This window comes from Microcaecilia unicolor, chromosome 1 (assembly GCF_901765095.1).
Source record: "Microcaecilia unicolor chromosome 1, aMicUni1.1, whole genome shotgun sequence".
Classification (NCBI taxonomy): Eukaryota; Metazoa; Chordata; class Amphibia; order Gymnophiona; family Siphonopidae; genus Microcaecilia; species Microcaecilia unicolor.
The window spans coordinates 188,174,794-188,201,433 of NC_044031.1; the positions used below are offsets into that span (position 1 = coordinate 188,174,794).

The following is a 26,640-nucleotide window of genomic DNA, read 5'->3' on the forward strand; positions in this document are numbered from 1 at the left end:
AAACCCCAGCATGACCAAGGTGGGAAAAGTGCTGTTTATCTGGGCTGTAAGATGAAGCAGGAAAAGCTGTGTAAACTGTGTGATACTGGAAAGTGCTGGGGCTACAAAATACCAAGCTGCTGGGTTTCCTTGCTGGATATGCTCTGTTCCAAAGAAAAGTAATTTTGGTTAAAAGGAGTGAAGTTACATGGACTGTTTAAAACCTGAATGAGACTTTGGCAGCAAACCGTAACAACCTGGGATTAAGGTGTTTCTTTTTATGTTTATGCTGAATGGAAGCAAGAAAATAAAGTTTTTTTTTTCTTATAAACGTTTTGTCTTGATTGAGCCTCTGTGGAAACAAGAGGGAGGAGGAAGTCCTGCGAGCTCTCAGGGGATCTGGCGCTGAGTCCCAGAACAGGCCAAGGTGGTGTGGAGTGAGGCAACAGTTGAGTGAAGAAGGAAGCTAAGCAGGGTCGAGCCTGGCTGGGTCCTGGAAGGGGGGACCCAGCTACAAAAGGAAAATATCAGTATTGGAGATGGATGTAGTGGAAGATATGAAGAAGACATTGGAAGAGAGAAAAATGATAAATGGACAGGAGACTATGGAAAGAGTTAACAGAAGACAGGAAAACAGTAACTAGAGACTGTGACCTACACAATTAGAAAAATGAAATGTTAGATAGCAAAGGTAAAAAAAAAGAATTTTATTTTTAATGTAGGGTGAAATAGTGTGGTAGCCATGTGAGTCCATTTGATCTAGCAGTAAGGGCTCACGCACTACATGTGTAATGACCGTTCGGTGTATGCCAACTGCCGATTACCGCTGGAAACAACGCACATGGGAGGAAATCTCTCTATATAAAAGGCAACACCAACGTTCTATGAAGTCTCCAGCCGGAAGTGTGAAGGGGGAGAGATATCCGGTTTCCCCATGAGTGTCTGCCCCGCCCTCTCTGTAACACAAACAGTCAGTGAAGGAAAACACAGCAAAGCAGTGAAGGACTCAGAGGGGGGAGGGGAGAGAGGGCAGAGGGCAGGGACACACACACTCCCACATGCACACAGAAGAAAACCTTGCTAGCCCCCGTTTCATTTGCATCAGAAATGGGGCTTTTTTACTAGTAAATAAATAAATCATCCAGGCATTATGGGAGTGTGCCAAATCTAAAATTACCATCCAGGAGGCATGGTAGCCTGGTGGTAGTCTCATGTAGGCACTCACTGCATGCATGTAGCACCTAACACACCTTTGTAAAAGGGCCCCTAAGTGACTTGTGTAGATCTCAAGGAGCGGCTGTTGGATTTGAACCCTGACTTCCCTGGTTCTCAGCCTGCTGCTCTATTAGGTGCCACTAATACATAATCCAAACATGTTTGGTGGCCATTTGGCAAACTACTAATACATTGATGGAGAAATGATTTTATCACCGGCAATAACTATTAGATTTCTGTCCAGTTCTATTCACATGGCCAAAAGGAAGTTGCTGAATTGGGGAGCTAGAACTGACTGGGAGTGTTAAAGTATGGGCATTTATTTCCTGAATGCTACAAATATTATTCTGTTTAATGTGTTCTACTTTGGTGCTTTATTTTGATTTTTGTGGCACATAATTCACTGGAGTGTGTTCAGTGTACATATTACCATGAGTAACAGAGGTACAGGGAAGCGAGGGGAGACAGCTGGTGCAGCTGCACCAGAGCAACACAGAGAAGGTGCTCTTCTCTGCTGTGCCCAAAAGTGCCCCCACAGACACAGGTGTTGTGACTCCAAAGATTTAAATTTGTCTCACCATACCCCACCTACCCTGCATTAGCATTGCCCCATTTTAGCCTTCCCAAAACACCTGAGTCACCGACTACCTATGAGTACATTTACTATATTATATACCTATATTTCCATTTACATATTCACAGGTCACAGTCAGGACCTCCCCCTTGAATACTTTCAAGGAATCCTGGAGCCTGAAATCCAGTGCAGCCACACTGCCCCGTGAGCAGCATACACTCCTCTCCTCTCCTTTCATATACTAGATTGGCAGACTCTTCCCAGTTCTCTAGCCCCTTATTACACTGATTGGACAAGTATTGCAACCCTCCCTTGTACAGATCGTAGCAGATAACACTGTGAGGGGCATAATTGAACGGGGACGCCCGTCTCTAAGGATGTTCCGGTGAAGGGGCGGGAAAACTCGTATTATCAAAACAAGATGGGCATCCATCTTTCGTTTCGATAATACGGTCGGGGACGCACAAATCTCAACATTTAGGTCGATCTTAGAGATGGTCGACCTAAATGTTGAGATGGTCGACCTTAGAGATGGTCGTTCTCGGTTTTCGGCCATAATGGAAACCGAGGACGCCCATCTCAAAAACGACCAAATCCAAGGCATTTGGTCGTGGGAGGAGCCAGCATTCATAGTGCACTGGTTCCCCTCACATGCCAGGACACCAACCTAGGGGGCACTGTAGTGGACTTCACAAATTGCTCCCAGGTTCATAGCTCCCTTACCTTAGGTGCTGAGCCCCCCCAAACCCCCCCAAAACCCACTCCCCACAACTGTACACCACTACCATAGCCCTAAGGGGTGAAGGGGGGCACCTATATGTGGGTAGAGTGGGTTTCGGGTGGGTTTTGAAGGGCTCACATTTACCACCACAAGTGTAACAGGTAGGGGGGATGGGCCTGGGTCTGCCTGCCTGAAGTGCACTGCACCCACTAAAACTGCTCCAGGGACTTGCATACTGCTGTCAGGGAGTTGGGTATGACATTTGAGGCTGGCATAGAGGCTGGCAAAAAATGTAAAAAATTTTTTTTTTAGAGTGGGAGGGGGTTGGTGACCACTGGAGAAGTAAGGGGAGGTCATCCCCGATTCCCTCTTGTGGTCATCTGGTCAGTTTGGGCACCTTTTTGAGGCTTGGTCGTGAAATAAAATGGACCAAGTCGACCAGATGCTCGTTAGAGACGCCCTTCTTTTTTCCATTATCGGCCGAGGATGCCCATCTCTTAAGCACGCCTAGTCCCGCCTTTGCTCCGCCTGTAACACGCCTCCGTGAACTTTGGTCATCCCCGTGACAGACTGCAGTTGAGGGCACCCAAAATTGGCTTTCGATTATGCCAATTTGGGCGACCCTGAGAGAAGGACGCCCATCTCCCGATTTGTGTCGAAAGATGGGCGCCCTTCTCTTTCGAAAATGCCCCTGTGTGGGTCCCAGTCCCTTTCCTGAACAGTCCCAAACTGGAGCTCTCCAGAATGCAGAGAGAGGACTCTCTCCAAGGCATAACAACAAGGGCTGGGAAAAATAGGTGTCAACATTTCAACATGATTGGGGTGCCAAAAACCAATACAAATTACCCCTCTCTGGATACAATAGAGCTTGCTCAATATTGGAGGTGCTGAGCACCCCACTGCACTCACAGAGCTGGCTTCTATTGAAATACTTATTCCTCAACTATAGGATCTATAGAATTTTTGAAATGGGAATCTTGAGGTTCCCCATCCAAGAGGACGATTGGAGTAGATGTGCGGTTTTTGAGCTCCTGAAGCTCCGTGAGAAAGCCAAGCATTTGGAACTTTCCCCGTGTTGGTTAAGGGGAAAAGAAAAGGGAAAACCAAAGCTCTTACCTCCTCAAGCCTGGTTATAACCCCTACCACAGGCCAGGCTACTCTAGAGAACTTTGGAGTTCGAGCGCAGGGAGCGTTGACACTCGCTTCAAGGGGTTCTGCAGTTGCAGACACAGACCGCAGCATTGAGGGAGTTACACTTAGTCCTCCCTCAAGCACAGCTCCCCCACAACCTGGAAGAAGTTACTAAACGATGGATAGGCAGCACGCTGAGGCACCCGAGGTGGGACAATCTTCTTTTGCTGACCGAGTAGGACCTGTCGCCACGTCGTCCCCAGGGGTTACAACATCGGAAGATAGACAGGCTATTCAGCCTTCTTCTTCGCATACCCAGGGCCCTGCTTCCAGAGGAAATGGAGGTTTGATGAGACCAGCTGTGGTAACAATGGGTTGCAATACAAGGTTTGAACTCTTCCCTTCTGCAGATTTCTAACTCTTTTAGGGGAGAGGTTTTTGAGCTAAAACAAACTAATCAACTTCTGTATGGTAAGACTGAAGTTCAAGCAAACAAGACTGACTCACTAGAAAATGAAGTTAATCAACTACAGAACTTTGCTTTAAGAGTCATTAAGGAGAACAATATTCAGGCTCGTAAGCTTGAAAATTTGGAAAATCAAGGTAGAAGGAATAATTTGAGGTTCCTAAATTTTCCTATATCACCACTTATTCCAGCATTAGATATGTTAAAAAATACTTTTGTGAAATATTGGATATTCCGGCTGAAGGCTATCCACCTATAGTTAGAGCATAGTATATAACAGGAATTTCAAGATTACCATCAGATCAACCTCAACCTGATTTAAATTTGACTGAATTCTTGGAAAGTTCTTTAGAAGTTATAACAGAACGGACTACTCTTCTGGTGACTCTTGCCTTAGAGCCAGGTAGAAACAACATATTTCGTTCCTACTTTCGTCATATAAATGCTCTTTTTTTGGGATCAAAAATTCAAGTTTTTCCTGGCCTAGCTAGGGACACACAAAAAAAGAAGGAGAGAATTCTTGGCCTTAAAACCAAGAGTTCTCAACTTAGGTGGAGTATTTATGTTAAAATTTCCCTGTAGTTGTATAGTGTCTCTAAACCTAATTAATTATGTTTTTTTTTTTTACCCAAAGAAACTGCAGGAATTTATTAATTCTAAGGAGGGAGTAAGTGAGGTCCCCTTAGTGGCTGTGGGTGTCTGTTTGCTCCTTACTGCTCCACTGATTAAGATGCTTTTTCCTACTATCTTTACTCTTATTTTTCTAGTATCTGGATCAAATATTTGTGGACAAAGTCGATGGAGAGATTTCCGTTAGTATATTTGTTTTCTTTACTATTCAGTGCTGATATTGCTATACATTTATGTTTATTATGTGAATGTTGAATTAAAATTCATAAATTAAAAAAAAAAAGGAAATGGGAATCTTTAGACTTGCTTTCACTTTCCTAACTCCATGGAAAAGGTAGAGAGCTCACAAACCGCTTAGCATGCAACATAAGGTTTTACACTCTGGTGCTTCTTCTTTTCCTTCATCCTCTGTTGTCCCCTATGCATCCTTGAGATTTTCATATTCCTTCAATGACCATCATCTGAATATCCCCTTAGTGTGAAACTAAGGGCCCTGTTTACGAAGCAGCATTAGTGTTTTTAGCGTGCCTACACTCAGCATGCGCGCTAACCATGTAGGCGCCTATAGGGATATTGTAGGCACGTACATGGTTAACGCGCGTACATGGTTAATGCACGTTACAAAACGTTAATATGCCTATAACGCTGCTTAGTAAGCAGGGCCCTAAAACTCAAAACAACTAGGAAGAATGCATTTTATTGCACTACTCTGTTCTTCTGGAAGACTCTTCCAGCCTCTATCTATTTGGAACTATACTATCCAAAATTCCACTCAGTGGTAAAGACATATCTGTTTCAGAAGGCCTTTCCAACCTTGGCAAGAGACAGTGCCATTGCATAACTACATAATTCTGTTAGCCATCTGTTTTGAATATTATGATTATGATCGCATGGGCCGAGTGCACGACATATGCATTCTGTGCGCTGGATTGCTTCTCTAATTTGCGGTGCTTTGGTTGCTTGTGCCTTTCCTATCCTAATTGTCATTCCTTTCTATTCCCTCTGTAGTGAATCAAAACCTAATAAACTTGAAACTGGAGGCAGTGATAACTCTGTAGAGCAGCGGAATATGTTTTTGTTTGAAGGAGCCAAACCAAACAATCTCCAGTCCCTCCACTCCCACCCCAGCTCTCTAGTTGTTGATGCTGTGTTGAGCAAACTATTGATGAGGCCATGGCCCAGTGGCCCGCCCCATTCTGTTGCCTAATCTTCAAATGCCTGCCTTTGGACATGCAGCTGCTCCTGGCACAAAGCACCTCCTATGCAGTCTATGTGGTTGAAAGAAGGGATCTCTACTTACTGATCTCTCTGGAAGCTCTGTGGTTCTTCACGTATTCTTACAGGCAACCTCTGAACAAGTACAGCAGAACATCTTTTTGGTTGGAGGAGCCACACAAACCAATCTCTAGCTCCACCCTTAAGTTATCCAGTTGCTGATGCTGTACTGAGCAATAGCCTATGTGGCCACCTCATTCCACTGCTTTTAAGTTACAAAAATGGTATGGGATTTGCGTTGCAAACCATACGAGGAAAGACTTGCTGACCTGAACATGTATACCTTGGAGGAAAGGAGAGACAGGGGGTGACATGATACAGATGTTCAAATATTTGAAAGGTATTAATCCGCAAATTAACCTTTTCGGAGACGGGAATGCGGTAGAACTAGAGGACATGAATTGAGGCTAAAGGGGGGCTGACTCAGGACTAATGTCAGGAAGTATTTTTTCATGAAGAGGGTGGTGGGCGTGTGGATTGAAAACGGTAATGGAATTCAAACATGGATGGGATAAACACAAAGTAATCCTGTTTAGAGGGAATGGTTCTGCGGAATCTTAGTGGAGATTGCGTGGCGACGCCGGTAATTAGGAAACAAAATGGGAGCTGGGCAGACTTCTATGGTCTATGCCCCGATCGTGACTGAATAGATAGGGATGGGCTGGAGTGTAAATTTTAAGGGGCTTCGACGTTAGCTTCAGAACTTAGTACAACAGTGCTGGGCAGACTTCTACAGTCTGTGCCCTGAAAAAGGCAAGGACAAATCAAACTCGGGTATACATATAAAGTATCAAATACCATGTAAATGAGTTTATCTTGTTGGGCAGACTGGATGGACCATACAGGTCTTTATCTGTCGTCATTTACTATGTTACTATGCTTATGAAAGGGTCTTCTTGTCAGGCTGGAGAAGCGGGCATCAAATGGCAGATGAAATCTAAAGTGAAGTCCAAAGTGATGCACTTAGGGGACAACAGTGCTAACTGTATTTATAGGGCTAGATTCTGTAGGTGGCACTGAAAAAAAATGAGAACTAAGCGCTATTCTTTGAATGGAGCTCCGAGTTGGGCATTGTTAAGAGAATAGCATTTGGAAGCAGGATCTGCACCAAATTTTGGGCACAAGGATTTATAGCCACTGAAACTTGGTGTCAATTTTCACATATAAATTAGGTGCAGATTAGCCTTATTCTGTAACACAACACTGGGTGCAAATTTCAGGAACACCCTTGACCCACCCATACCCCTCCCATGGCCCTGCCCCCTTTTTGGATCCATGAGTAAAAATGTACTTGCACATCTTTATAGAGTAGTAACTATAAAAATGCATGCTTAAATTCCAATTATTGCCAATTAGCGCCAATAATTGATTGGTAGCGCCAAATTGTTGGCCCTAATTGGCTAGTTAAACAAACAAATTGCACATGAAAATTGGCCGTACACCCAAATTTTCAGACACAATTTTGAGTGTCATATATAGAATTAGGGGGAAAATGCTAGTAGAAGTCAGTACCCAGGAAAAGGAATTTGAAGCGATTGTGGAGAATACATTGAAATCCTCAGGCCAGTCTGCTTAGCAGTCACAAAAGCAAATAGAATGTTATTGTTGCCTCATCTTAAAAATGATAAAGTGCAGAGAAGGATGATATAAATGATGAAGGGGATGGAAATAAGTACCTGTATATAATATGTAAGCCGCATTGAGTCTGCCATGAGTGGGAAAGCGTGGGGTACAAATGTAACAAAAAAAAGCCCCCTTATGAGGAAAGGCTGAACAGATTAGGGCTCATCAACTTGAAGAGATGACTGATAGGGATATGATAAAATCATGAGTGGGGTAAAACAGGTTAACAGAGACCAGTTATTTAAGCCTTTAAACTGAACCTGGACTAGGAGACACTCTATGAAAAAACAGGTATCAGGTTTAAAACAAACTGGGGAAAGCATTTTTTTTTCACTCGGCAAACAAGCTGTGGAATTTCTTGCCAGATGATGTGGTGAAAGCACCTAACATAACTGAAATTAAAAAAGGTTTGGACAAATTCCTAGAAGACAAGTCTATAAACTATTATTAGCCCATATACAGTACATCGTCAGAGCAACAGACTATATGGGAGCAGGTTCTGTCCATTGCTTCGAAAATTTGTGCTCTCAATGTACATTAGGTCCAATGAAACCCATGACAGAAATGCAGCCAGAGACAAAGAAAATGTGGCAGAAAGATATAGAAATATTTCCCATGGTAATGTTCTTAGGAGATTCTTCAAGGGGTGGGGGTGGGGATGCTTTCTGCTGTTCTCAATATCTGTTGCTCTGAGTCCATTTTTTCTAAAAGAGAGAATTGCTCTTTCAGGGATGTAAGCCTTCTGTTTTACCAGATATTTCTCACAATACCCAGCACAAACAAAATCTTCTACTGACTTTGCACTCACAAGCTGTCTGGAGGAGCTCTTATTTTATTTTTTTTCCATTGCTTCTGCAAGTGTTTGTTTAAATGTCAGAGGAACCTGATCAATTGCAAATGTTACTTTCAAGTCAGCAATCTGCTAGGTCACCCTTTCCTGTCTCTTGAGAGTTTACATGAATTCCTCTTGCTGCTTAGGAGTGGTTGACTCTCCATATTAAGTTTTGTTCAGCTTATATTTGGTAATTATTTGCCTTCTTATTGCAACTTTCTGTGTTCTAAGTGGCTTAGGAGGTCTTACTGCAGTTAATAATTACTTTTTATTTTCTTGTTGCCCTAATAGCTATTTGCTACATGTAGAAGGCGTTACTGTGTATTCTTGCTTTTGCATATCATATAATTAAAATTCAATAAATACATTTGCCAGACACCCAATTTTGGGTGGGTCTGGGCTCAAGATGGGTGGGCGGAACTCCGCCTTGTCCCATAAGTGATTTGGTCTCTCCCTTTCTCGCCTGCATGCCATATGGTCCCTCAAACATCCCCTCCTCCCCTGCATACCTTTTAAATAGCAGAGTTTCACTGACAGGAAGCAGCAACTAATACACACTGCTCATGTTGGCCCCACAGCCTTCCTTCTGATGCAACTTCCTGTTTCTACATAGGCAGGGATACATCAGAGGGAAGGCTGTGGGGCTGGTGCGAGCAGTATGTATCAGTCACTGCTCACTGCAGGTGAAGATCTGCTATTTACAAGGTATGCAGGAGGGACAGTTGGGAGATTTCGGCTGGTGAGGATTGGGGATCCCTGCCAGCCATATCATAGGTGTGCTGCTACTGGGTGGGCCTGAGCCCAAAGTGAGTAGGCCTGGGCCCACTCGTGCCCACCTTTGGCTATGCTACTGCCACATCCTATGGCCAGCAAGTGTTGAGGAGTAGCTTAGTGGTTAGTGCAGTGGACTTTGATCCTGGGGAACTGAGTTAGATTCCCACTGCAGCTCCTTGTGACTCTGGGCAAGTCACTTAACCCTCCATTGCCCCTGGTACAAAATAAGTACCTGAATATATGTAAACCACTTTGAATGAAGTTGCAAAAACCTCAGAAAGGCGGTATATAAAGTCCCATTTCCCTTTCTTCACCCTCAGCCCAGTGGCGTAGTCAGACAGCCAATTTTGGGTGGGCACAAAATTTTCTCTCTCCCCCCCCCAGCCAAGCATCTGTTCCCTCTTTCTATCCTCCTCACCCTCATAGCCTATATCCCTATACCTTTTACCTCCCAGCACCAGCATCTTCCTGTCCCATCTCTCTCCCCTCCCCCATTGTCCAGTATTTTCCCTTTCTCTTCCCTACCATCCATTGTCTACCTTCTCTCCCTGGATCCATCTTCCCTCTTTCTCCCCTCCCCCGCTTGTGCATCTCTCCTTTCCTCTTCTCCACCTTCTTCATGTCCAACTTTTCTCCCTCTCCCTGCCTTGAGCCCCTGGTTTAACATCTCTCCATCCTTCCTTTCCCTCACCTCAATGCCATGTTCAACATTTCCCCTCTCATCTCTCCCTCCCTTCCACTTTCATGTCCAACACATTTTTTTCTCTCATGCCCTTTCCCTCCCTCTCCCCATCCCACCCATATCCAACCATTCTCCCTCTCTTTTCCCTTGCAGCATCTCTCCGTCCCTCCCCCTACTTGTCTCACTCCCTCATCCCAACAGTGCTCCTGTCTCTCCCTGAACCCCCCCCCCCCCACCAGCACACACACAAAACAAACCTACCACCCGCCAGCATGCTGCAGGTTTTTTTCCCCTCCCTTTCCCCAGCCACCACTCACTGACATGCTGGCTGCAGGCCTTCTTTCCCTCGGGCCCTCCCTCCCCTTCGGGCAGCGCCGCAGTCTACCTGTACAGGAAAGCTGCACGGCACTGGGTCCGTCCTGCTGCTACGCTGCTGCCCTCCGCTCCGTTGTCATCATCTTCCTGGCACAGAGTTGTTACTCGTTCTTCTGCTGCTTATCTGCAGCGGATCCGCGCGCTGCTAGGGCTTGAAGAGGCAGAAGGCGGGGCCAGTGCAGAGGAAGCAGTCGCAGCAGCATACAGCCCTGCCAGCGCGCGGATCCACTGCAGATAAGCAGCAGAAGAATGAGTAACAACTCTGTGCCAGAAAGATGACAATGGAGCGGAGGGCAGCAGCGTAGCGGCAGGACGACCCGGTGCCGTGCAACTTTCCTGTACAGGTAGACTGCGGCACTGCCCGAAGGGGAGGGAGGGCCCGAGGGAAAGAAGGCCTGCAGCGTGCACCGTTGCTGGGTGGGCCTGAGGCCAAAGTGGGTGGGCCCCAGCCCACCCGTGGCTACGCCCCTGCCTCAGCCCCCAGTGCTAGCAGCTGATATACACTCCTATCCCTCCCCTGTCTCCTCATACTGCCATAAACCTGGAGAAGGGAAATTCAGAAGATCTGTACAGATTCTGAGGGTAACCAAGTCCATCCCTTTTCCAAAAAAAGGGGCCCCTGTTTACCAAGAAGCTAAGGACGTGCTAGTGTTTTTAGCATGCGCTAAACATTAGCATGCACTAAAAGCTGAAGACACCTATATATTCCTATGGGTGTCTCTAGCATTTAACACACACTAAAAATGCTAGTGCACCTTAGAAAACAGGGCCCAAAGTATCCAGCTCCATTTGTGGATTGTATGCATTCTGCTTTTGTTGTTGTTAAATACCTAAGCCTGGCTCTGATAGACATAGGCATCAGCTCTGTGGGTACTGTGGATGTCTGAGCACCCCCTGAATTATTTGCTGTAGAGTAGCCTAATGGTTAGTGCAGCAGCCTGAGTACCTGGGGAACTGCATTTGATTCACCCTGCAGCTCCTTGTAACTCTGGGCAAGTCACTTAACTACTACTACTACTACTTATCATTTCTAAAGTGCTACTAGGCGTACACAGCGCTGTACACTTGAACATGAAGAGACAGTCCCTGCTCAACAGAGCTTACAATCTAATTAGGACAGACAAACAGGACAAACAAGAGATAAGGGAATATTAAAGCAAGGATGATAAAATAAGGGTTCTGAACAAGTGAATAAGAGTTAGCAGTTAAAAGCAGCATCAAAAAGGTGGTCTTTTAGCTTAGATTTGAAGACGGCCAGAGATGGAGCTTGACGTACCGGCTCAGGAAGTCTATTCCAGGCATATGGTGCAGCAAGATAAAAGGAACCGAGTCTGGAGTTAGCAGTGGAGGAGAAGGGTGCAGATAAGAGAGATTTACCCAGTGAACTTAACCCATTTATTGCCCCAGGAACAAAATAAGTGCCTGCATAAAATATATAAAACTGCTTTGATTATAACCACAGAAAGGCAGTATACCAAATCCCATCCTCTTTCCCTTGCTGTACCCCTAAGGGGCAATTTTACTAAGCTGCCATAAGCACTAACATGTGCTTGCTGAAGGTAAAAAACCACTACCATGGAGTGTGCTCAAGCATCCTGCAATAGTTTTGGGATCAGCATGTGCTTCCCATGCGCTAAAAAAATAGATCTTTTTAGTGCTGGGGGCAAAGAGTAGGCATGTACTGTGCGCTAACCAATTAGCACCTGGTTAGCACGTGAGCCCTTATTGCCTAGAAAATAGATGTCGGTATGTGCTCATATGCTAATGGCCACATGCTAATGGGAAAATTAGTGCCAGATCACCCGTGTGCCAACATCATCGCAGGGGTCCTTTTACCACAGTTTGATAAAAGTACCCCTAAGAGTGGCCTCAACACTTGAGAAAGACCTGTGCTGGATACTGCTGGCTGCTTTTTAGTAAACATGCCCTACATTTGGAGCAGAAATATCCATGTAATAAGGGGATGAATATGTGTCACCTGGTAATAGTACAGTTCTCTTACTAGCTCATTTAAGGGTGCTGCCCCTTTATTTTACAGTCTTCAGTTTGGAGTTAGTTAATTGTTGATTTAAATTCTAGAATCATCAGTTCAAAAAATATACAGTGGTACTACATAGTACACATATATGTAGGGGATAATTTTATAATAGTCATTTAGATTACAAAAAAGGCTGGGGGGGCAGGGGAGAGAGGAGAATTGCTGGGTGGCTGGAGGGGGAGCAGGGAAGAGAGCAGAATCGCTGGGTGGCTGGAGTGGGGCAGGGGAGAGGAGAATCACTGGGTGGCTGGAGGGGGGCAGGGGACAGAGAAGAATCGCTGTATGGCTGGAGGGGGGCAGGGGAGAGTGGAGAATCACTGGGTGGCTGGAGGGGGGCAGGGGAGAGAGGAGAATCGCTGGGTGGCTGGAGGGGGGCAGGGGAGAGAGGAGAATCACACACACACATGCTCTCTCTCACAGACACACTCGCACCCAGTCTCATTCTCTCTCTGTCACACACACACACACACACACACACTCGCACATTCACTCTCTTTCTCTCACACAGTCACTCTCACACACTCTCTCTCAAACATACTCACTCCGAGGAAAACCTTGCTAGCGCCCGTTTGTGTCAGAAACGGGCCTTTTTGACTAGTAATTCTATATTTCTTACAGTTAAGAATCACCTTTAGTTGCATATTTCATCCATATAACCCCCTTCATTTTTTTGCTATATAATTCATTCTTTATTCTGGTGCCAGCCCCTCTCTTCTATCTCCAGGGAAACTTCAGTGATTGTCAAATCTGGTCTTGGGGCACCCCAGCCAGTCAGGTTTTCAGGATATCTACAATTAATATTCATGTGAGAGATTTGCAGATCTGTAAATGTAGTGTGCAATGATTAAACTTGTTGGACATATAGTTGCCCTGGTCAGTCAGTGTTAGTCCTGCTGTAGCCTATGAGCCAGGGGCAGACTGATTATTCGGGCGACCGGGCAGTGCCCGAGGTCCTCTTGGGAGCCCAGAGGTTCTGCCCGGTTGCCTGCCACCGCCACACACTGCAGCCATCCCTGGCGGTCTAGTGGCCTCTATGGGGGCAGGAAAGAATTCCACTCTTTCTTGCTCACTGCCACTACTGTGCCTGTGCTTGGTGCCGCAGCAGCCATGTTTTAAAAATGGCTGCCAAGACTGCGAATAGTGGCAGTGGACAGGACAGAGTGGCCCGCGAAGAAGCTGTTCGACCACCAGGGCCCTTCAAGATAGGATCCACTTGGAGGGGTCTGTAGTGTGTGGGACAGGTGCGACAACTGTGGCAGCAGTGGGCAGTGGCTGGCGACCCAATGACCCTTACTGCCCAGGGGGTCCTACTCCCACCAGTCAGTCCACCACTGCTATGAGAACACTTCACACTAATTTTACTTTATTTCTTGACAATATTAATCACTGAGTTTATGCATACATTCTGTGGGAATTCATCTATTTGATGTATAGTGTGAACTTTGTTCCTGGAGGTTTGAATATTTCCCTCTCTTTATTGCTGTGTCTCCCCATAGACACAAGCAAATTCTAAACTGGTCAACCCGCAGGCTCTGCTGCTGATCTCATAATGCATAAGATGAGCATCAGGAACCTCACGTGCTGAGTGAGCATTGACCTTGTTCCTTTCTGGCCACTTTAAAACAGCAGGGACCAGATGCTAATCTGACGGTGTGGGGGGAGAATTTCCCGGTGGCTTCAACACTGCAGTCACCCCGGCAGCTCCGCAAACATATACTCACACGTTAATGCCCAGAGTTTTTTTTTTTTTTTCAACAAAGCATCCTGATTGGAGCGCTATATGTGCTCCCGTTTTTTCATAATTTCTCAGACATCTTGGAGCAGCAACGGAAGCTAGAGAGCTACCTCCAAAACCACTTCAAGTATGATTATCTAATGATTTTGCGTCGTGTTATCAATGAGAGCACAGTTTGCCTCATAGGACACGAACGGAGGCAAACGCTCTCAACCTCGTTTCTCTTCTTGCTCTGCGAGTGTTTGCAGAACAGAACATCATCCCAAATACTACTAATGTTACATGTTACTATCAGCCAGCCCCCTATGTCAGCAATGCAAATTTCAGTAATTACTACGTTGCCAGTGCTGCAGTTCAGTATAGTCAGTCGTATCCCACTTGGTTGCCATTATATTCCAACTCTTGGAACTTTTTAAGGCTTTTCAAACCGCATTTTGGAGGTGTGTCCATGTGAGATACATGGAGGCTGCGCCGCGGAAACTACACTTCCCATCAGCCCCGTGTCACGTGAGCGCGGCACAGTAAAAAGGAAGGGTGGGGGTCGGGGGAGGGAACTGCCTCGGAGCGTTCTTCGGCCATTTTGTGGGAGTAGCGGTTTTTTGTCAGGTTCCGGCGCTTGCTCTCCTGTGGGGATTGTTTTCCGTTCCTTCCCACTCGACAGACACCGTTAAAAAAAAAAAATCTTTCTCATTTTCCCGCCGTTGTCGCGGTATTCTTAAGAGACAGAAACAAAAGAGAAGAAGCGGCAAAAGCCTGCTGAAGCCTTTTCATCGCAACACCGGTCTCGCAATAGTATCGCATGTCCTCTATCCAGAACCTCCAATCTTTCGGTGAGGAGCCTGGCCTGCCTCGGGACTCTCTCTGTCGCCGGGCCCTTGCGATACCTGGGTTATTTATTTTTTTTAACGAATTTCTCGAGGATGTCAGTGAATTCTCTTGGGCGCGGAGTTGTGGGCGGCCTCTCTCGGCGGTCACTGTGGGGCGGCTCATGCCCGGGGTAGATACATCCCCTGGCCTGGTTCTCTTGCCTTCCCCCTGGATGTCCTTGTTATTTTGGGTTTGTGACGATTTATTTTTAATTCCGTTGTCTCGCGACTTCCGGCCAAAGGCTGCGGCTGATGCAACGCTAAATGGCGGGGAAGTGCCACAACTCCCATATTGATAAAAGATCAGGCTGGGTGGCGAAGAAAGTCATTAAAACTTTTTTTTTCCTTTGAGCCATCAACACCCTTAAGGCCTTCTTCCTTCCGTAATAAAAAATAAATAAGTGTGTAAATGCGTTTTCTATTGATCTATGATTTTTTTTTGTCTGTCTCCCCTTTTGTTTCGCAGACCCCTTTGCTGATGCAACTAAGGGTGACGATTTACTCCCGGCAGGGACTGAGGATTATATCCATATAAGAATCCAGCAACGAAACGGCCGTAAAACGCTGACCACAGTCCAGGGGATTGCGGATGATTACGACAAAAAGAAACTTGTAAAGGCCTTCAAGAAGGTAAAACATCGAACGGTGTGCAGATGTATTTTCTAGAAGAGTGAGTGAGCTTGAGAATAGCAAAAACTATCAAAAATAAATTTAAATCCAGTAGTTATCCTTGCTAGGTATGCCTTTTTTGTGCTGTGCATGCTGGAAATTCTCTTCAGTCCTTACATAAATGTTGCCATACTGGGACAGACCAGAGGTCCATCAAGGCCAGCATCCTGTTTTCCAACAGTGGTCAATCCAGATTACAAATACCTGGCAAGATCCCAAAACAGTACAAAACATTTTATGCTGCTTATCCCAGAAATAAGCAGTTGATTTTCCCCAAGTCCATGTTAATAATGGTTTATGGACTTTTCTTTTAGGAAGCTGGCCAAACCTTTTTAAAAACCCACTAAGCTAAATTTTTTTTACCACATTCTCTGGCAATGAATTCCAGAGTTTAATTATACTTTGAATGAAGAAATATTTTTTCCGATACGTTTTAAGTTTACTACTTTTGTAGCTTCATTGCGTTCCCCCTAGCCCTAGTATTTTTGGAAAGAGTAAACGAGCGATTCGTGTCTACCCATTCCACTTAATATTTTATATACTTCTATCATATCTCCCCTCAGCTGACTTCTTCAAGCTTAAGAGCCCTTGTCTTTTTAGCTTTTCCTCATAGGGGAAGTCGTCCCAACCCCTTTATCATTTTTGTCACCCTTCTAATTCCACTAATCATTTTTGAGATGTGGTGACCAGAATTGCACACAGTATTCAAGGTGCAGTCGCACCCTTGGAGCGATACAAAGGCATTAAAACATCCTCATTTTTATTATTTCTTCCTAATAATACCTAACATTCTATTTGCTTTCTTTGCTGCCGCAGCACACTACTAAGAGGTTTTCAAAGTATCGTCAATGAAGAATCCTAGATCTTTTTCCTGATTGGTGACTCCTGATGCGGAACCTTGCATCTCATAGCTATAGTAAGAGGCCTCTTTCTCACATACATCACTTTGCAGTTGCTCACATTAAACAATATCTGTTGGTTGGATGCCCAGTCTCGGTGGCTCCTCCTTTGTACAACCGGTACCTTTTCACATCAAGGTAGAATGATACTGGATAATTGACTTGTGGGTATAGAATAATTTTTGTTTAAAAAAGAATAAATTTATAAAAATATTCATAACATTTTTTTCCTACAGCTAGCCCAAATATCTATGTATCTATCTATCTATCTATCTATCTATCTATCTATCTATCTATATAATTATTTTTGTTTTGTTTAAAAAATGGTATTTTATCTGGGGCATTGAGGCAGGAGAGTCCAGTAGTGGTTTGCTACATTTTAAGAGTTGCAGCAAGAGTGGCATCAGTGGGGGAAGTACTGCAAGCAGTGCCAAGGAGTGGAGCTGGACTAGCTCTCGGTTGTGGATTTGGAGGTTTATGCATACATGCAGCAGTTTGCTGGGTTTAGGCCAGGCCTAAGTTGGAGCCCAAGCCAGGGTGAGTCTAGACTAGAGTGTATAACTGAAGATTGGATTTCAACTCATTGACTTAAGCTGAATTGTGATAAAACTTAAGTTTTTATGAATAGGTTCGTTTGACAAAATCGGGTTTCCACAGAGTTTTTAATACGGATACATTTACTTTTGAGTATATTTTGGGTATGGAGTTGGGCAATTCATCTTTTAAACCTTATGTATAATGTCTAGTACAAGTCTTTTCTTGTATTTAAAAACTGAGATCGTTTACGCAAATATTTTGAACCAGCGAAATTTAGATTATTAGCTCAAACCATAATTTTATCAGGACAGACTATTGTAATGTTTACATAGGACGTTTCAAATCATTGAGTAAATGGACACAGGTCATAGAGAATAATTTGGCTTGGCTGGTATATACAGCTTATTTACTCCATTTCTTTTTAAGCTGAACTGGCTTTCAGTGGAAGCCAGAATTCACTATTATCTTTGATTGAGTGGGATGATCCATTATATTTGTGTGATTGGATTGTTCTTCAAAATCGTCTTTACCACCGTACTCTTAAATGTATGGTAAAGGTTATACCAAGTAAGATGTTAAATTCTTTGCTTAAATACCAAGCAGCCTTATTTGAGATGGTTTAGGGACTTTATGAGGAAGTTGAGTGCAAACAATGGTACAAAGTATTGGCAAAAACTATCTAATATAATAAAACGCACCGTGAACGTTCTGATGAAGACAACGTTCTGAAGTCACTTAAACACTCCCTGAAGGGTTCGTGGATTCATGGTGTGAAGCCAGCCAGCCGTCTCTGCCCCGCCCTCGCGTCAAACGTCATGACGTCGAGGGCGGGAAAAAAACCAAACGGATTTACCTACGTGGTGGCGGTTCCGGCAGCGTCAGGGAAGGAGGCGGCGCTCCCGACGTCTCTAGCCTTCCCTTCGCTGTGTTCCGCCGCCTTCTGACGTCAAGGATGACGTCAGAAGGCGGCGGAACACAGCGAAGGGAAGGCTAGACGTCGGGAGCGCCGCCTCCTTCCCTGACGCTGCGCTGCCGGAACCGCCACGGAGGTAAATTTAAAAAGAAAAAAAAAGAAAAGGGATGTTGGGGGGAGAGAAGAGGGTGGGCAGTAAAGTTGAAAAATGGGAGCGGGAGGGCAGGGGAGAAACGACAGCATGGATGCGAATAGGGGGGGGGGAGAAAAGAGGGCGGGCCAGGCTGGGACATGGGAGAGAGAGGAGCATGGATGCAAGGGGGGGTCATGGAAGGGAGAGAGGGGAATTGCTGGAAAAGGATGAATGGAGGGGACAGAGGAGCATGGATGAATATGGATTGCAGGGCAGGGCTCAGGGAGAGAGGGGAATTGCTGGAAAGGGATGAATGGAGGGGGCAGGGGACAGGAGCATGGATTGGGAGGGCAGGCCTCAGGGAGAGAGGGGAATTGCTGGATAGGGATGAATGGAGGGGGCAGGTGACAGAGGAGCATGGATTGGGAGGGCAGGGCTCAGGGAGAGAGGGGAATTGCTGGATAGGGATGGATGGATATGGATTGCAGGGCAGGGCTCAGGGAGAGAGGGGAATTGCTGGATAGGGATGAATGGAGGGGGCAGGTGACAGAGGAGCATGGATGGGCATGGATTGGGAGGGCAGGGCTCAGGGAGAGAGGGGAATTGCTGGAAAAGGATGAATGGAGGGGGCAGGGGACAGATGGGCATGGATTGGGAGGGCAGGGCTCACACTCTCTCTCTCATATACAATGTCTTTCTGACTCTCACTCTCACACTGTATCACATTCACTTTCTATGTGCCACACAGTCACTCACACACTCGCTTGGTCTCATACACTCACTCTCTCAGAGAATCTGTGTCTGACACACACTCTCGCGCGCGCGCACACACACACTCTCACACTGTGTCTCACATACACATTGCACACATTCTCATTCTCACACACACACTCTCTCACAAACACTCAGACTCTCTCTCACACACTCACACTTTCACTCTGTCTCTCACACAGTCACTCTCACATACACTCTCCCAAACATACACACTCCGAGGAAAACCTTGCTAGCGCCCGTTTCATTTGTCAGAAACGGGCCTTTTTTACTAGTTCAACATAAATGTGCTACTGAGAATCTTTACATGGTAAGATAAGACTAGTAGTAACGTTCTTGTACTGTTTATACAGGGGGTATGCACACTGTTACGGTAATTCCTGTCTTCTCTTTCACCCCTCCAAAATCTACTTGCCTGAGAGTAGTAATACACAAGAACAAAAAGTATACTCCATTCAAAACCTGTAGAAATTTGTTCACTTTTAGTTTTTCTGTATCTAGACAGATTCCAAGTAAAACATGCAGAAAAGTATATATGAAAGCATAAACAGATAAAATATCGGACATTATTGTATCTTGACTTTTTTAAATACTTTTATATGTGACAGTTGTATGCTGTTACCCATGGGTGACTAAGCAAGGACACTGATTATGGAGGTAACCAGAAAGCGGACTTACTTTTTATGGTCAAGTAGCCTTATGTATGTAAGGAACACTCCTACTAGAGCCATGTGACACTGGTCTGGAAAAACCAGAACTTCCCGATCTGAATTCTGTGTATACATAATCAATACATTGCCCAGAGAAGATCATATGTACTATAAAGCATGGTGATGCTAGCAGCATGTTATGGGGATGTTTATCAGCGCTTGTTTGCGAAGGGGCAATAGATGAAGAAAAAGTAAGGAAAACATGCTTCAGAGCAGAAACTGTAATAGGATACATTTTAGCCTAATGACCCACATCAAGGAACAAAAAGGTATATTCCCTTGGGTGTCCTGTCAGAGCCCTAACCTCGGTATAATCAGCTGTGGTTTGACTTAAGATTTGCTCTCCAAGGAATGACAGCGTGAACAATTTTGTATACAAGAATGGCCTAATGTACAAATCTAGGTGTGCAGAAGTTGGCAGAAGCACTTTTTGCAGCATAGTTGAGTGTCTCCAAGTATTGACATGGATGAGGTGGTGACTTGTTTTCCAGTTTTGGGTGTATGCTTTATCCACAAGTACACATTTTACCCAGTGGTGTGGAGTGTGATATTAAGGTGGAGAACTCATGGCCAGCTTTTCCTACATGAGCACGCAGTTGTGGAATGCATTGCCACTTAAACAATCTACAAACTAACTAAGTTTCGTAAATCTCTGAAGACCTATCTCTTCAACAAGGCATACCACAATGATCAATAGTGTAGTTATTACATCACCACTTTACCTATATTCTGAATGTTTACTCTATATCTGCTTGCGTAATTTTATTTTGTCATCCATTTTCTCTAGGTAACACCAATTGTATCTTTTACTCTGGAATGGCGAATGCCATAACAGAACATTGTAAGTCACATTGAGCCTGCAAATAGGTGGGGAAATGTGGGATACAAATGCAATAAATGTAATGGCAATGCAGCATGAAAACTAATGTAACAAAATGTGGTGGTTGGGAGTGTTGACTTCCTTAGCCTCTGTTGATGAGTTTTATGTACTTCCCATTCAGAAGACCATTCTGAGCAGTTTACAAAATTGTATTCTAAATGGGAAGGAAAAAAAATATTTCATAAATAGGAAAGGAGAGTAGGGTGGAAGAGATGCAGTCCAGAAATTCAGTACAATGACGTTCCCATCAAAAGCCTGACTAAAGGTGAGCTGGTCAACACTGTGTATCTGGACTTTAAAATGCATTTGATAAGCTCATCTTTATTCACATGTTTATTCACCCCCTTCAAAGAAATGTAGTAGATTGGTGAGGTAAGATTTCCCTTGACTAAATCCATGTTGGCTTTGTCTCGGTTCATGCTTATATGTTCTGTAATCTTGTTCTATGTAATAGCCTTACCCGGCACCAACATCATGCTCCTATCACAGGACTTCCTAATTTCCCCAGGAATGTCATGTGATAGGAGGTAATGTGCTATTGTAGATTAAAACTGGTTAAAGAGTAGGGTTAAATGGTCAGTATTCTCAATGGAGAAGGATAGATAATGAGGTTCCACAGGGGTCTGCTGGGACTGCTGCTTTTTAACATGCAGTTTATAAATTGTGAAAAATTGCACTAGGACCATATGAGACTGGGCATCTAAATGGTAGATGACATTTAATATGAGCAAGTGCAAAGTGATGCATGTGGGAAAGAGGAATCCAAACTATATTTACTTGATACAGGGTTCCAGTTGCCGCCAGAAAAAGAATCTAGGTGTTATCGTTGAAACAGTTGAAACCTTTACAGTGTGCATGAGTGGCTAAGAAAGCAAATAGAATCCTAGGAATTATTAGGAAAGGAATGGAAAACAAAAATATGCTTTTTATTGTGTGACCATGCCTCTAATACTGTTCTGTTATATAGCGGATTTACAAAAGGTAGAGAAGGATGACAAAAATGATAAAGGGAATGAAATGACTTCCTATTAAAGGATAAAGCAGCTAGAGCTCTTCAGCTTGGAGAAGAGACGGCTGGTGGGGGTGGTACGTGATGGAGCTCTTTAAAATAGAGTAGAGTATGAGACTAAATCTGATGTACTTCCTCAGAGGCACTTTAGCATGAAAACATAAATAGCTGCTTGCTTGCTTTTGGAGACTTTGTTTTGTGGTTTTTCTTTTTAATGGGCGTGTCTGGTTAGTTTTTTTGTTATAGGGCTTGACAAATTCCAAGTGCCAGGTCACCATGGTGCCTAGAAATTGTACACTGGTGCTTGGGATTTAAAGCCCTTCGAATTTTAGTGGGGTTTTTGTAACACTACCTGTATCTGTTAATGCTTCTGCAGTGTGATTCAACTCCCACTGTAAGGTTGAGCTGCATGGTGGAGAAGCTCAGGGGTCGCACAGGACTCAACTGCAAGACCAGCCCAAACTTCCTGTACCGCGCAGGTCAAGTTTACTTGAGAGATAAATCGCACCAGCTAGGAAGCATGCTGTTTCCTTTCTTTTCAAAGCAACCTGTGATGTAAGGGGCATAGCAGCAGGGTGAAAGGGGGGGGGGGGGGGGGGGGGGGGAGTAGTTTCAAAGAGGGTGGGGGTGAAGGCTGGTGGGGATCCAGGTTTTGGTGACATTTAAAACTAAGGCAATTAACCTTTTTCACCTATCCAGAAGATGCTGGCACAGCTGACAGTGCTTTAGAAAAGGAGACTACTGGCTTTTGCCAGTCATTTTGCAGAGACATGTAAAACTGATTTACTAAAGTTTGTTTTTTTTGTTTGCTCTCGGATACAAAATAAGAAAAGTTCTTAGCTAGTTTCTAAAAGAGCTATTGCTGATCTAGAAGGGGATTCCACCCTCTTCCCCCCTGCCTTCTCTCGCCTCCCCAGTTCACTGGGGACAATTTTGGAACGATGGACAGGGAGAAGTAAGAGAGGTGTCTTCTGCTGGCTCCTAGATTTTGTGAACATTTGTCAAGGTTCATCATAAAATATTGGTCCAGCTACTTAAAAATTTGCTACTTTTTATGTTAGTAAAGTGAATATTGAAGCTTGAATTCCTTGTTTTGTAGCTTGTTGGTTGCATATGGAAATAAGAATAGTAAGCTGTTTATAAATAATTTTGATTAGTGTTGTGGATTTAGCTAAATCTTTTTTTTTTTTTTTTTTTTTCCCCCCCAGAAATTTGCTTGTAATGGTACTGTGATTGAGCATCCAGAGTACGGAGAAGTTATCCAGCTACAAGGTGATCAGCGAAAGAACATTTGCCAATTTCTCTTAGAGGTAAGCAATTTTCAGACCCAGTGTACAATTAACTGATTTTTTGCTGCTCTCTGGCTATAGGCAGTTGACTTGGAATATCCCATTTTATTCATAGCACTTGCATATGAAATCTGCTTAGTCATAAGATCCCTGTTCATTAATCATGGAAAGGTTAAGGTATTTAATAAGCATGTGCAAATTCCAAAGTACAGACACTTTTATATAGCCTTGGAGACTGACCGTAAGCCAGCAGTAAGGGGAGGGGGGGGGGGGTTTCAACTACTAATTTATTGCTTATCCTAATGCTGTATTCAGTTTTATTTTTATTTTTTGTTACATTTGTACCCTGTGCTTTCCCACTCAATGGCAGGCTCAATGCGGCTTACATGGGACAATGGAGGGTTAAGTGACTTGCCCAGAGTCACAAGGAGCTGCCTGTGCCTGAAGTGGGAATCGAGCTCAGTTCCTCAGTTCCCTAGGACCAAAGTCCACCACCCTAACCACTAGGCCACTCCTCCACTCCAACAGGGCTTAGTAGGTAAATGGCCCTATGTTGGTGGTTAAATGTTCCCCTATGAAAAGTTAACTTAATCCATTTGATCCAATTGCCTGGTTACCCAGTGATGGACTCCATGTTGGGAGGCTTACCTTACATCAGAGGCCAGTTTCACATACTGATACTGTATCTTCAACTCTGCATGTTTTTCCCCACCCCCAACTCTGTAATTCCCACCCCTAATCTAGCTGCCCTGTTTTATCCTTTGCTGTTGTACCCATCTTGTCTCTCAACTGTCCTTGCTGCTCTGTTAAGCATTGTATTATGCTGGCACAATGTCATTTTTTGTTACATTAGTGTTGTGCTGTTGTATATGTTGATGCTAGCATATTGCTCTTCTCTACATTGATCTTGCTGTTTTGTGCATTGTTGACATTTTGGTTATTTTTACATTGAATAAGTTGTCAGTCAGGCTATACCAGTTGTACACCACCACCTTGGATGAGCTTCTTCATAAAGGCAGTTAACATACATTAGTTTGCTGCGAACTTAAATTCAGGCATAAGTTGATGGAGAGCCTTAGCAGGAAATTGACAGCTTTGACGGCACACTTTTTAAATTTAACTAGGGGTTCTCTTGTACTTTCTGAGCTCGGTTCCATGATTTTTTTCCCCCTACTGCATCTAGCGGGCTCCCTGCCAGTTGCCTTATGCACTTGTTGGTGAGCCACCACCAAAAAAACTGATGCGGGTACTACACATGTTTGGGAGAAAGGAAGAGAAGAAACAAGGGACAGAAGGAATAGAAAAAAATCAGATGCTTAAAAAGACTTTGGAATGAAAACAGAAAATGGAAAGTAGGAAGTAAGCACTACTCCTGCAACCCAGGACTAGGAAGGTTGAGATTGCAGGGTTGAGAGGGAAACAGGATATTTTGGTGGTGAGAAGATAAGAGAAAGGAAGAGACTTGAGTGATGGTGGGGGCAGAGTGGAATGAATTCCTCTGTCACAGCTGAATGCATCAAAGGCAGTTCACCTCTGGCACTGCTATCAGGAGCAGGCAATTTTCATTTTCACAGCATGCTAAGGGAGGGAGAGGTGCTGCTGGCTTCCACTAGCTCTATACAATGGCATGTTAAGAGTCTCTGTAACTGAAGTTTGTTTCCCCATTTGGTTTCTATGGGAAATGGTCTTAGTAAATTAGATGTACTACAGCTCCTTTAGGGCCCAAGGAAAGGATGTCCCTCCTCCCAGTTCCAGGGTCCCCCCCCCCCCCCTTCGAGTTCCAGGCCCCCTCCCTCCACATTTTAAGTCATTTATCTTATCTCGTCGGGGTTAGGGCGGCAACAGCGGTAAAAAGCATGCAGGCTCAGCTCGGTGCTTAGTTCAGTTTTCCCTTCTCTCAGCTCTGTTTCCGCAAGGGCGGGACCAGAGCTGACAGAGAGACTGGAAAACTGAAGTAAGCACCGAGCCTGCATGCTGCCGCCCTAACCCCGACAAGGTAAAATAGATGACTTTTTTTTTAAAATTCGGAGGGAGGGGGCCTGGAACTCGAAGGGAGGAGGGAACAAACTTCGGTGGATGAGGCGACGCGTGTGCCAACAGAGAGGGCTCTGCGTGCCCTCTCTGGCACACGTGCCATAGGTTTGTCATCATTGACCTAGACCCTCCTAGAGGTTGCTTCTTGTCCCACAGCAACAGGTATTGATGTGTTTTTTCACTATTAGTTGGCATGGCACATAGCAACCAGTAGTACACGGAGATCAAACTAGAAAGCTACCATGATTTCCAGTGCTGTAACCATAGGTAGTATGCCCATGTTAACTTGCCATGCAATGCAGAGGCGTTGAGAACAGGTGTCAGCTCATGTGGAAGACTTGGTTGTACACTTGATTAAAATGGATGGTAAAGTCATAAATTATTTTGCTGCACAAATTAACTGTGGACTTTGACACGTATACAACGTAAACTATCAGCGTGAAAGCCATCACTGCTCACACACTGGTAGGGGGTGACATCTTAGAGTGAGCTGTAGTTACTGCTGAAAATTTTAACATTGTAGTAATTTGCGTGCTTATTAAATTACTGCATCCCATGAGCAGTTTTTGTGGAAAGATCATAATAAAGCTTCTAACATGGTTTCTACCACATAACTTCTTACATTAACACAAGTCACTAGTAATATATACTGACCCTTGGGGGGGGGGGCATGCCTCACGAAATGATCTGTATTCTCACAGTCACGCCACAGGATTTTTGAAAAAAAAGGGGCGGGGAGGTGGTTTTGGAAGGATCAATTCCCTAACTTAGTACAAATGTTTCTATGCTGGAAAAGCTGGAGCAGATACTCAAGCAATTTTTTTTTTTTTTTTTTTTTTTGGGGGGGGGGGGGGGGGGGGGGGATGGTAAATTCTCTGGAACCTGTCCATCTTTTAGCTTTAATGCATATTTCCCCCATGCTTCATTTGGTCCTATTCTGTTAAGGTTTAAGTTACTTTCATCAGCTAGATAAGCATGCTCAACACTTTTCTTTCTAGAATTTCTTGGATTGGAAAATGATCTTGTCATGTAGGTCCTATAGTGGCATTTTTCTGTCCTTGCTTGGTGAGTGGTACAGAATCAAATGTTTGAGGTTTTTACTTTTAGGTTTTCCAGTTTTCCTACTCACCTTTACATAATTTTAACTGAAAGAGCTGCTTGTGAAACAAGTGACATTTTTTGTGGGTTAAATAAACACTTAAAACATGGTTCCCTAAACTAATTATATTGTGTTCATGCTTTGTAACTTTTTTGTTGTGTTTTGTAATAGATTGGCATCGTCAAGGAGGAGCAACTTAAGGTTCATGGCTTCTGAAATGTGTATGAACACTTGAAGAATCGTTTGTGGATTTTTCCCTTGCCACTGCTGGCTACTTCATGAAAAATGATTCTTTGCAGTATATGGACTTTCCACTTGTCTGAGCATTCGACATTTAATTTGTATTTGCATGACTACAGGGGTGTGATGTGTAGGCTAATAACACATAAGAAAACAGCTGTAAGATGGTAACAAGAAGTTTGTGATTTTTAGCACATTTCCAATGGAAATGTTTTAGTGCTGATTGTTCAGTTTACTTTTCACCTGATCTAAGATGTTTTTGTTGTAATAAAACCATGTTATGTTGCTACTCAACAAAATTGTCTTTATTGGTGATTGAACTGATCACTACAAAACTTCCAAGAAATTCCTTAATAGTGGAATTAGTACTAAAAAATGGACAACATTGACAAAGACATAACTGTAGTTTCATCCTTTTAGAATTCTTTTCTTTTATAGGGGCACTTAAGACAGGTCCTCTACATTTTACTCCTCTTAGTCCCTTCTAAACCCCACCTGTTTCATTTTTGGAACTGTTAAATTGTAATTTGTAATTGTCTGG

General features: G+C 44.1%; 1 protein-coding gene and 1 long non-coding RNA gene across 2 annotated transcripts; one reads left to right on the forward strand and one right to left on the reverse strand.

The window, feature by feature from the left end:
* The first annotated feature begins 14,611 nt into the window (after positions 1 to 14,611).
* EIF1B (eukaryotic translation initiation factor 1B) lies at positions 14,612 to 26,393 on the forward strand. Its single transcript, XM_030203301.1, has 4 exons — positions 14,612 to 14,880; positions 15,383 to 15,546; positions 22,646 to 22,747; positions 26,031 to 26,393. The coding sequence occupies exons 1-4, from the start codon at positions 14,850 to 14,852 to the stop codon at positions 26,073 to 26,075; spliced, it is 342 nt and encodes a 113-aa protein (XP_030059161.1). The 5' UTR covers positions 14,612 to 14,849; the 3' UTR covers positions 26,076 to 26,393.
* On the reverse strand, positions 23,459 to 24,440 carry LOC115470283. Its single transcript, XR_003942164.1, has 2 exons — positions 23,827 to 24,440; positions 23,459 to 23,632 (listed from the first exon to the last, which is right to left on the reverse strand). It is a non-coding gene; the product is annotated as an uncharacterized LOC115470283 (long non-coding RNA).
* Positions 26,394 to 26,640: the final 247 nt, after the last annotated feature.

Excerpts from the sequence above, each read along its gene's own strand:
- EIF1B (XM_030203301.1), top strand. The coding sequence starts at position 14,850 with ATGTCCTCTATCCAGAACCTCCAATCTTTCG. Across the intron at positions 15,547-22,645 it reads TTGTAAAGGCCTTCAAGAAG|AAATTTGCTTGTAATGGTAC; the intron begins GTAAAACATCGA and ends TTTCCCCCCCAG. Across the intron at positions 22,748-26,030 it reads TTTGCCAATTTCTCTTAGAG|ATTGGCATCGTCAAGGAGGA; the intron begins GTAAGCAATTTT and ends GTTTTGTAATAG.